Consider the following 12,944-nt stretch of genomic DNA (forward strand, 5'->3'; position numbering starts at 1 on the left):
TGCAAAGATCTGCTGCAGTAAGGCTCTAACCACTCCCCCCACCTTGAAGCATTTATTTAGTCCGGGCTGCCTATGCCTTTCCTATGGAGAATGAAACAGCTTTACAAGATGTATGCTGGTTTGTTGGCTTTACTCTTCTCTGGGGCATCCTACGCTTTATGGCCACATTAATCTCAAAAATTACTTGATCTGGACACAATTTGGGCATCAGATTCTAGAGCCAAACCCATGTTTCCTCCCTCATTTTTCACTGCGTCAGACACATAGATTTTATTCCACTCACGCTTAACTCCTTGCTGCTGTGCGCTGCCCTAGCAGCCTGCTGTCGGCATCCATTCCTCAAGATGTGCCTGGTCCTACCCCGACTCCACTCTTTCATGCTCTGCGCCTTGAAAGTCGTCACATACCCAACATTGGATGAATTCTACGATGTCTTCAGTGGTGCTGGCATCTTCCGACAAGATCTGAGCTCCCTTAAATCTCATAATAAGCTGCAGCTTGTTTTATTCAGTTATGTTTGGGAATTTGGCAATTGTGTCACAGGGTTACACCCTTGTAAGATTCTTGGTAACCAAGACTTATTTTACATGACAGAAGACACAACTATTTTAACAGGATGTAGAATTTATCCATACAGCAATTGTTGGGTTTATTTAGTGCTTTTGGCAATCTAAGAACTAGATTATAAACTGACCCCACAGTGTAAAGCATAGGTGAATGATTTTTTTAAACAGAGTGCAAAAAGAAAACAAATAATAGCTTTAAGTGGGTTGTACAGAAAAGAAGATACTGTATTAATTATATTCCAGACAACCAATCTGCTCTCCTACAAAGGTCAATCAATTTACAGGGACAGAAGATTCCTACTGTATCTTTCTATCATCTCAGCACAGAGACATTCCTAGCTGTATGTTCCTGATCATTACCAGAATTAACTATGCCACATCAAGACAGACTTTGGATAGGAATCTCTCCTTACCTTGACAAGTTTAGTCCTAGGAAGACATAACATGTGAATAGTCAAACTTATATTTGATTATTATGCGTAAAAAATATATATAACTTCAAATTTACCAGTTTAATCACTGAAGTATCCAGTCTATAACTTAAATACATTCATATGACTGTATAGCAGTGGCCTTATTTTTTGAAAAAATATTTTCTTCTGCATAAAAATAATATATGCTTAATGTGGAAAAGACAGAATAAAGAAGAAATAAAACATACTTGCAAACATTCCAGGTAAAATGCACATCATTCTGATATATATATATAGATAGGTAGATATATATACATATATAATATATATATTCATCCATGATTTTGTCTCTAATATTTTCAATTTAATAATTACATGTTTTTCTCATGCCTAAGACTTTTAACGTGCTTTTAATTTTAAAATATATTGCCAACCTTTTCTCAAATTAGTGTGTTCTTTCACTTTCAACATTTGTTTCCAATTTTTCATTATTATAAATAACTATCCTTGTACCCTTGGATAATAGCTCTACAACAAATTTCTGGCTGAGAGTCAAGGTACATTTTTTTTAATGTGATAGAGATTTCCAATTGTCCTTTAGAAAGGTTATTTCACTATCTATGTCCTAGAGTTTAGGCCCTGAGAAGTGCTTGATATTAGCATTATATTCCATCTTTGCTAGTTAGACAGGTGTAGTATTTCAATTCCTTATTGGTTCAAAGGGATTTCCTTGATAAACTCAGGGTAAATATATTGTATATTAAAAGAATACATATTTGCATTGATACCTCAGTAAGTTTTCCGCTTCCTTAATCACTTTTTACTGTGGTGTTAAACTTCACTAACTGGCCTTAAACAGATCTTTGTGTATGAATAATACCAATATATTCTTTATGTACTGCAAGTCTCAATTTTTGTTTTTGAAGTTTTTTAATAAAAAGAGTAGCTTTATGTAACTATTCCAAATAAACTCTTCTTTTATGTTCTGTCTTCTGAGTTGAGATACTTATATCATCTTTCACATAATTTTTTAAAGATCACATAAGTTCTCTTCATAAAAAGTAAAATCTAGGTAGGAGAAGTTTACATTGTTCACAAATCTCTGAATAATTTCAGAGTCATTTATTGAAATAAATTTCTTTTTCTAGCTCATCCACAAGTGATCTTTGTAAGTCAGTATATAACAGAAGCCTTCTATGTCCTTTAGCATAATTCTGGCCTTTAATTTCTGCACTGATTGGACAGCATCTTTTGACACTGTCACAGAATTTGAGTTCCTGGAGCTTCATAATGATTTTCTCCTATCTAATCATGCAAACCACTCTTCCTCATTAACATTGTTTTTAAGTTTGCCTTGCTAACACCCACACTTTTATTTTTTAAGAATCACCCTAGAAAAATTTGATCTGCATATAAAATGAAAATCTATTGGAATATTAAAACTACATAAATTTAAAAAACATGACAGTTTATAGCATTATTGTTGGTTTTTGTTTTTGGTTTTGGTTTTGGTTTTTGGATATGGGTTTTTGGATTTTTCCCAGGACTGGGAATTGAACTCGGGACCTTGCGCTTGCCAGGCAGGCACTGTGCCACTGAGCTAAATCCCCAGCCCCAAAACTATTATTTTTATACTTATAGATGATTTGTATTATTTGTAGTTCTATCATCCTGCTTATGTTAGTCCCACAGCAAATCTTTCAGTTTTAAACAATTTAGTACATTTGAATATATTAGCCATTACTCAAACACCTCTAGTTCTGCTTATTTAACTCATTCTTTAAAGTTTTAAAACAGTAAATATTTTCTCTAAATAAACAAAAAAGGAATAAAGTATGGTAAATCAACAGATGAAAGGTCAAACAAAGGTGGTATGCACGCATAACAGAGTATTAATCAGCCTTTGAAAGGAGGAGAATACTGTCACATGCTACAACATGGACAAAACTTGAATAAAATACACTAAGAGAAATAAACCAGTCACAAACGGAAAAATACTGTAAGGTTCCAATTGCACGAATTGTCTAAAGGGAACAAGTTTGCAGAAATAGCAGAGTTGCTGCCAGGTGCTGAGGAGAGGTGGGAAAGAGAATTATTTGTTTAATGAGTATGGTTTCTCTATTGAGTTTTACACTTCAAATGACTATTGTGGTAACTTTTATGTTCTATGATCGTCTACAGTAACGAAACGTTTTGGAAAATATTTGAATATTTTGACAGAAACATCAAATGCAAAAGTCACTAAAATGTCTCACATGAGAAAAAACAGGCATGAATAAAAATATAAAATAAGAATATATCAAATGAAGATAATCTGAATTAAATGTTATAGGAACATTTCATAGTTGTGAAATAGGACAAAGATACTAATTAATGTAATTCTGTTTAAAATGTACACTGGTTAGAAATAGAGTACCAAAATACACACTTAAAACTTTCAAACCAACAGAAAAAAAAATGAAATGAAAGAAAACAAAATATAATTCAGTGCACTGTATGAGAAGGCAAAGAGAGACAACTGAAGGAAATGACATGCAACATGTTTCATTAAAAATCACACAAACGGGCCAGGGATATAGCTCAGCGGCACAGCACCAGTGTGACAAGTGCAAGGACCTGAGTTCGAGTCTGAGAACCAAAAACAAAAAAAAAAAGATTTACTCAAAAATCACACAAATGTAAACATAAATGTAATTTTAAATAAAGATGAAACTCATCATACATGAAATAAAAATAAAATTGCACCTTATGCTATGAAAAGGGGTACACTTGAAAAAAAAGCTCACAAGCTGATTGGCTAAAGCAGCACAAAAATATACCAGGCAAAAATATTAATCAAAAGAGAGCATAACTTTATCAAAATCAGACAAAATAGAGGTTTAAACTACCAAGTAAGTAGAGATGAAGAGACTCACTATGTAACAAAAAGTTTAATCAAAAAGAGGTAATATATTATATATAATTATATAGTGACACAGAATGAAAAATATAAAACAAAAATGAAAAGCTAAGGAGTAATGAACAAGCATGTGAAAATAGTGATAGATATTAGCATAGCTTTCTAAATATTTGGTAGACTACACCAGACAAAAGTAATAATGTAGAGAACATATGAACAATTAGAAAGACTACTGCATCCATACAAATTCTGCATACAACCTGTGAACAAAATGTATTCTTTAATCATAGATTATTTTTATGCATATTGGTCACCTCGAAGGTCATATCAACCTGAAGCTATCTGAGGCACTCAGAGCCGAGGTTATGGTGCCTATCCAAAGGCAATTAACTGAGAAATTAATTTTTTAAAAAGATGATCAGAAAAACAGCATAATATGTTTTCAAATAAAAACGTATATGTTGCTAAAAAAAATGGATGGAGAATAAAAGATAACATCATTAGAATTACAATGTAACAATAATAATTTATGTCAGGCTCCTTCTGACACAATAGTACTTGGGGAAAATCATTGGCTGTGGAAATCAGGCTTGAAGTTAGGAGCCAAGCTTCCAGTTTAAGTTAGAAAAAGAGAATAAACTCAAATATTGGAACAATAATCTAAAGACACGAGATATGAAAATGAGTTAACATTTTTCACTGCCCGCCTACAAGAAGTCAGCTTATCTACTAATCATCTTAAAAATATTAAGAAAAATAAAATAAAAGATGTTAGTTTTGTTGTTCTCTTCTACTAGCAACATTTTGGAAAATATAATTTTACTGGTAAGCATTCATACAAGAAAAGTCAATTCATTTTGAAAGCTAATGGTATAGATATTTCAACTGAATTAGAGGGACTTTCCCCCAACTGGCTGTTATGAATTAATTTACTTTAATCTTGTTTCAAAACTTTTCAAAATGTGTAAATTTCTCTTTTGAAAAACAAGCATTTTTAGGGCTGGGGATACACCTCAACAGCAAAAACACCTGCCTGGCAAGCACAAGGTCCTGAGTTTGATTCCTGGTAACCACAAAAAATAAAAATAAAAACAAGCAGCTTTAAACTTCCTCTCAAAATTTGTCATCTTTTAAAATTTGGTTTCCAGTAAGTTTTTACAAATGCTTGTTGGCTTGTATGACCACATTACCAAAGAGACTTCTAATTATTAATTGCAACTATAAAGATCTATAAATGTATTCACAGATTTCAAGTAATCTGTAACTGTTTGCATATAAAAGTATTTATGTTACACAAGTATTTCACCCAAAGAGTTTTGTTTTGTTTTGTTTTGTTTCTTTCTGGTACATGGAACTGAACTCATGACCTTGTGCTTGCCAGACAGGCCCTGTGCCGCTGAGCTAAATCCCCAGCCCCCACCCAAAGAGTTTTTACTGTGGATATTGCAAGGCACTGGGGCCAGCTCTATGACAGTTCTTAATGATATTCAATTGTCATTAGCAATACCAAACATTTTTAAACTACAATGGCATTCTACCAAAGCTAATGAGCATGTTTAAATAATTCCCAATAAATTATACAAGTCATGCAATGACTATTGAAAATAAAGATTAATATCAACACTTGCTAATATTAATACATATTGCAGACCTGAGATTTGATTTCAAGACAGAATCCAGAATTAATACACTTTTTGACTTCATTTTGTAGCAGTTTTAAATTTTGTAATCAAGCAAATTAAATATGACAAAGGAAATTTTGTCTGCTTTTTCAATTTTTGTATGTTTAATCCCTTTTTTTGCCTTCACATACTGACTATGACTTCCAACAAAACATTGAAAAGGAAATGGTGGTAATGGATATTCTTGTTTTTTAATTATCTGAATAGAAAAATTTTCTCTATTACCCAATAACAATGAGTAAATTTTTTGTTCTCCAGGATTAAAAACTTTTCTCTTCCTAGTTTTCTCAGGGTTTATTGTTTTTGCTGAACCATTAATAGAACTTTTTCTTCACCTGAGATACTCATCCAATTATATGTACATGTACTATGTAGATAGATATATAGATGATAGATAGATAGAAAGATGATTGACAGACAGACAGACCTATATACATATATAATCATATATATCCATTTGATTTGGTTATTTGGATAGAATTTGTATATCTGTATTGATATATGAGTTGATATGTTTTCTTGTCTTATACTTTGTCTGTCACAAGTGTTATCAAGATTTTCTAGCCAAGTTGTTATGGTTTGTGTCTGGATGTGCCCACAAAGCCTCATGTGGTCATGCAGGGGTAGGCTTTTCAGAGGCCTGAAAAGAGCTTGTGATTGGTTCATTTTCCTGTGCTGAGATTGGGGTGTGAGTGCTACACCCGCCATAGGGCAGGTAGCCTGCGTACAGCATAAGGGAGGAAAAGAGTCTGGCTCCTCCTTTTGCTCTTGCTGCTTTTGCTGTCTTCTGCCACCATGAACTGTTGGCCCTCTGCCAGGCCACCCTGCCTTGGAACCAGCCAATTATGTACTAAAACCTCTATAAACTGTGAGCTAAATAAACTTTTCCTACTTTAACTGTGTGTGTCAGGTATTTTGTCTCAGCAATGAGAAAAAAGTAACTAAGTCACACGTAAATAAGAGACTATATCTTCTTTCTTTCTCCTTTTTAGAGTTTTATACAGACTATTATTTATTTTTTCCTTCAGTGTTGTATAGATATCAATAAAGCCCTTTGAGTCTGTTTTCTTTGTTAGAAAAAAAAATCTAACTATCCAGTTAACTAGTAAATCGATTGCTTTGCTGGTTGTAGAAGTATTCAAGTTTTTAAAACTTGCTTTTATATAAGAACTTGAAAATAATTTGTAGGAATTTGCTTTTAAGTTACAATTAAATATTATTCTTTTATTCTCATTTTAATGTATAAACTATGAATGGGTACAGTAATCTCTCAAAAATTAAATAATTGTGTTTTCTCTATTATTTTTATTTTTCTTGATCTTTTTTCTATTCTTCTTTTTTCAAAACTTGTTCAAAATAGCAACTTCTTCATACTTCCTGCCATTTTCTTTTGGTACCAAGAATCGAACTCAGGACCTTGTGCTTGCCAAGCAGGCACCTGTGCCACTGAGCTATATCCAGCCCAGCTATATCCCCAGTCCCATTTTCTTTTCATGTTATCAGTTTCAGTTTTTATTGTTTTCCTCTCTAAATAAGTTCTCTTTTATTTTCCTTTCCTTTTTCTAACCTCTTTAGATAGCTAGCTCATTCATCTTCAGTCCTTTTATTTCCTAATGTAAGCACATAAGTCTAGGAATTTCCTCTTAAGTACTACTTTAGTCACATTTTACAGGCTTTATATTCACAATTCTAATTATAATTGAAAAGAATTTCTAATTTTTAATATAATTTATTCTTGGCTAAACATTTAGCTATATATTTTTAAATTGCAAAATCTCTTCTTGGCAAAATTAAACATTCATCCCTATACTTTTAGAATGTAAATGTGTAGCTTTTCATCCTTATCTTCCTGATACTGACTTTTAACTTAATTTCATTATGTCTGAGAATATAATTTGTCTTATTTCAACTTTTTTATGGCATTTACATTTTAAAATTATGTCTTGTAAAAATTCCTAGTGAGCAATTTTCACTGTTAATTGTCTGAATATCTGAAAAGTGAAGTAAGAATACATGATAAAGAAGATCATATTTGGCAATGATCAACCTGTTTGCTTATAGGAGACTAACATGGAACTTATGATTCTTTAAAGTACCTTCTCCCCAGGGGTCACAGAGACCCTCCAGATGCAGTGTGTGTAGGAAGGGTAGCCATTTGGGAATCCTGGAGAGGAGAGGTTGCCATTGGATTCCTGTAGAGTCTCTCCACAAGCTGAAAGCAAAAAAAGAAGAGATGATTCTTTACTTTCTTTATGAGGAGCACACACAGCATTAGCAATGTGATAGCCAGTGGTATACATTTGTCTTTTATAAAATACTTTCCTAAGTGAATTTTTATGTCTCTCTTACCAGAATTTCAGCGCTCTTGATGGCATCAGTAGCACAAACCATAAAACAAGACTATGAGAGAAATAATCTTACATTCATAAACTAGTTGCTTATTCATTGCAAGCAGCCAATTTAAAGGGCATGTTCAGGTCAGCGAATATTTCATTGATGTGGCTCTGGGACCAGGAAACAGTTCATTACTACATCCCATGGGAACTGAGGCAACATTTAACAGTGAGTACCATTTCAGGGTTAAAAAAAAAAGTAAATGGCAACTAGTAAAAAGATGGCATTGAAATTCATACATGATGAATTGTTTTTAAAATAAGAAAAATAGTGAAAGATAAAAACATGGAATGTTCAGATACATCAAAAAATCTAAGTATTTATTTACTGTCTCTTTTATGGTCCCCATACACAGAAATTGCTAGAAAAACAATAAGTATTTTTGGTTTTACTGAGCATGTTTTATTCCCTGGAAATAGTTATCAAGGTATCTGAAATAGCAAACTGTGGGCTGCAAAGCACTAAGATCTTCATTTGGCCAAGGCTACGGCACTACCAACAGTTTCACCATTGTTTTTTGCAAGACATGGTATGGAGCACACGAACCTAGACTGCTACAAGAGTATTTATTCAGAATGATTTTTCCAGGGCAGCAAACATCTTTATAACTTCCACTCAACACACTGAAGAAACAGTTCCTTCCCTCTGAAGGAGATTGCGCTCAAAACTGAGACATTACCATATTCCAGAGCAAGAGCTACCAGCGGGTCAAATCCTCAATAAATTATAAATGGGCCTGCATATCTTATATTAAATAAAGAAGGGAAGATAATGGCTCTGAAAGCATAAAACAGAGCTATAAAAACAGTCTGATGCAATATAAATATTTATTCAGGAAAACAGATATTAAGGTTTGCACTATAAAGTAAATCTAAAGCAGGAGTAAGTGAAGTTTTTTCTGATGAACTAGGCAGGTTAAAGGAAACTTGGATCAAAATGAAAATCCTCAAGGTCAAAAATGCATAATTTAGCACTGTTGAATGCATTATCTAGGGCGCTGGATAAATGCCAGGTTAAAAGAAGCCTTAGAAAAATGAAAATGTGTTAAGATTTTTCTTACTATAAACAATATGCTTTAAGTAGCATCAACTAATTGTGTTTCATTGAAAAGCATTACAATTTACAGCAGTTTAAAAATAAATTCTATAATGATTTAAAGCCCCTCTAAACCAGAGAGGGTGTTCGCACTGGTTTTGTTAAAGTAGAATTGGGCAATTAACTAATCCACAAATACAAATGATATTGCTCTGATTAAAGAGAAACTCTCTTACAACACATAAAACAAAATATAACATATAATTCAAAACTTAGGTCCATAACATAGTGCCTACTTATAATGCAACAGGTACAAACATCTGAAGTTTGTGTAATCACTTGTTAATGTTCCTCAATAAATGTGACTGTCGCAGGCTACACATCCCTACCACACAATGTTTCAGCACTCTTTCCAGCTGTTTGTTGATTTATGTTCAGGTATTTAAATACTTTATTACTCAAAGAACTAAAAGGAAATTAAAAAAGAAAAGGTGGTACTCTTAAATTCAAATACTATATCAACAGCAAGGCAAAGGGACAAAAAGACAAATTTAAGTGCTCAAATTGTTATTTATTAATTATGTCATCATCTTTATAAGATTGCTTTGTAGAAGTTAAATATGCTGTTTTCTTAATCCTCAAATACCTTTCACAGGTAATGAAAATCAATGGTCATAGAGTAAAACTACGTTTTGAACTACAACTACTTCCTGAGTAATATTTGAGAAAACAAAAGCACAAAGAACTACAAAGGGACAAATTATTATGATCAGTCTTTCAGTAAAAATTACAGTACCACAATTAATAATAGGTAAGTCTTTTTGAAACAGCCCAAATGACAACAGATGAATGGACATAGAACATGTGGTACGTATATAACGTAGTGGCACTCAGCAATAAAAATGATGAATTTGAGTGATTTGTAGGAAAATGAATGCACCTTGAGACCATAATGCTAAATGAAATAAATCAGATGCAGAAGGTTAAATATTGCATGGTTTCTTATATGAGAAATGCAAAGCATAAATGATTTAAAAAGAAATAAAAGAGAGATAATAACAAACAGGAGTTAAATATTGTGGGGAAAGGAAACAGATCTGGAGATGGAAAGATAGGCAGAAGAGGAGGAAAAAACGAAGTAAAATAGATCAAGATGTGATGTGATGTAATGACAGATAGATAGATAGATATAGATAGATACATATAGATCCATAAATTCCGCATGATGAATATAATTCTTACATTCTACAAACCACAAACATACACTAATTGTAAAAATGGAAAAATTCTTACTCAAAAGAAGATGTAAAGACAAAAATCACAAACATAAACATAAAAAATACACCATTATTTGACCCAGATCACTGCTGAATTAGATAGTGCACATGTATCTTCTTCTTCAACATGGAAAGTTTGTACTTGAATTGCATAAACATAATATAATGGTGTATTGTTGAAGAGTTATTATATATCCTCATTATTTTAAAGGCAGGTTTTAATTTACAAGGGACTATACAACCTTCTACAGATGTTATTCCTGTCAAATATTTACCACATTGAACAAATATCAAAAGCTGAGCCGGGCATGGTGGCGCACACCTGTAACCCCAGCACTTGGGAGGCTGAGGCAGGAGGATCATTGCAAGTTCGAGACCAGCCTGGGCTACAAGGTGAGCTCAAGGCCAGCCTGAACTACAAAGTGAGACCTTGTCTCAAAGAACCAAAAGAGAAAAAAATGTTGAGAATCTCACTTTTTCCATATTCTGCAAGAATACATTTATAAACTGGGTATGGATGGAAAATGTGAGGCCAGCCTGGGCAATTTATTAAGAATTTGTCACAAAATAAAAATAAATTGAAAGAAGGCTGAGGATATAGCTCAGTACAAAAGTCCTGGGTTCAATCTCCAACATAAAAAAATTATATAATTTTACTAAGGGTAATATAAAACATGATTGCCACACAGTAGTTTGCATTAAGTTAATATCCAAATAAAGAGATAAACTCTAGTTTATGTAAAGAAATAAAAAACAGTCTAATCAACTTAATAGTATCTAATTTATAAATTATTAATAAATCCACAACTCTTAAAGTTTTAAAAATTATTTGTTTTAAGATTACTTGTAAAATAAAACATGTAGTAAGAGGAACTGAAAGCCACTAGCTGAGCAATATTGGTAAGATACATTGCTAGAAGATTTAAAACACACTTTTGTCATAACTGTACAGCTGTGCATTGTCAGTTATATAACATGATAGGTTATTATCCTCAAAAGCTCTTTTACTTTGAGATATCACTTTTTTATATTTTTATTAAATTCCTATGCTAGATTATTATATAGTTGGGATCTTAGATGCCCCCCCAAAGACCATGTAGTAAGGAATTGGTCCCCAGTGTAGAGCTATCAGGAAATGGAAGAAACCTTAAGAGATACAGCTTAGATGAGTTGCTCAGGTCGTGGAGAGATGCCCTTGAAGGAGGATGGAGGTCACAGCTCCTTCTTTGTCCTCTCTGTCGCTTGCCAGCCGTTAGCTGAGCGCCTTTTCTCTGCTAGACTCCAGCCATGGTGTGTTGTTTTGCCACAGACCCAAAAGGAATTGCACCAATCAGTGGTGTATCAGAATGTTCAAAGCTGTGTGTCTCAATGCAATCTTTCTTCTTTATAAGTGGTTGAATCTCAGGTATTTGTTACAGTAACCCAGAGCCTGTGTGTCACATAGCTAACTAAGAAAGACTGGGAAAACTGGAAATGCAGGAAATATTAATGCCAACACTTGGTCTAATTTAAAAACTAGTTTTAAGCAAACAGGTCATGGGATTGTTGAAAAACTGAATGATGACAAAATGCAAGTAAAGACCAATGACTGTAGAAGAAGAAGAGTTAAATTAATATCTTAGAAATAGGAAAGAAAACTAACATAGTCTTAACATTAGAGCACATAAAATACATCTAGAAAATAAAAATCACAAGAAAAAAAGAGGCTCAAAAAAAAGAGAACAAACAAATCATTGAGGAAGAGAAGAGATGCTCTAATTCATGTGCCTTAGAAAGGATCACCTTCACCAGCAAACTGCTAATCATTGGGATAAAGGATGATGAAGAGTTGTCATGGTGACCCAGCCTTCACTCCCATATGGTTGTTTCCTGTCCTAACAAGATTTAGAATACAAGGAATTATAATGACAGGCAATTTGGATCAACTGCTGTCCTTCTGGGGAAGCTTAGAGGCCATCACAAGGACATAGGACTGGCTTTGGGGGAGCAAAGTTGGGAAATCTATTCAATTCCAAGGTTGAGCAGCTCCGCCCTCCCTTCCCCTGCCCTTTCTGAGGCTCGTGATAAGATGATTTTAGAGGGTCTGATCTCAGCAGTGTCAGGCTGTGAAGGATCATTCTCATCTTCTTTCCTTATACAATGATTCATATGCAGACTTTTTATTAGCCTGTCTCTAAAATTAAGAGCAAGAAATTCCAATGAAAACAATCCTAGACTATAAGCAATGTCCCCTCTAAGCATCATCTTAAAAATCTAACTTCACACTTGTGTTGAGTTCTCATGATGAATAGGCACTGGATATACCTTAAGTAAAGTTTCATATGTCAATTTAACTTATATTTGAAAATCCATAAATTGATAAATATAAAAATGGATTATAAGGTGTTGAAAGTCACACAGGATAACAATATTACTTTACAAAATTAAAAATGTACACATTTTCAGTGTGGTTTACAAAATTACCAATACACACATTTTGAATGTAGCTTAATATATACATTTTAAGGTAAACCACATTAAAACTATAAAACCATAAAATCATTCTTTGTGTTATTTAAGAGGAAGCAACAATATTCACAGTCTATTAGAAAATTGCCCTTTTAAACTTAGGGCACTATGTATCAAAGACCATAAAAGCCATAACCTTGTCTTTAGCTATATACTTTACTATCCCAGTG

At 33.1% G+C, this 12,944-nt stretch overlaps 1 protein-coding gene across 1 annotated transcript in view; it reads right to left on the bottom strand.

Moving 5' to 3' along the window:
- Nucleotides 1–12,944, bottom strand: part of Tll1 (tolloid-like 1) — a gene marked incomplete at its 5' end in the record, with an annotated part of 192,178 nt that overhangs the window by 56,361 nt on the left and 122,873 nt on the right. The window contains 1 exon segment of the mRNA XM_005373585.2: nucleotides 7,657–7,772. Within this exon segment, the coding sequence (XP_005373642.1) occupies nucleotides 7,657–7,772 (116 nt within the window).

The sequence above is a fragment of the Chinchilla lanigera genome, unplaced genomic scaffold (genome assembly GCF_000276665.1).
Source record: "Chinchilla lanigera isolate Chin_1 unplaced genomic scaffold, ChiLan1.0 scaffold00002, whole genome shotgun sequence".
NCBI classification, from domain to species: Eukaryota; Metazoa; Chordata; class Mammalia; order Rodentia; family Chinchillidae; genus Chinchilla; species Chinchilla lanigera.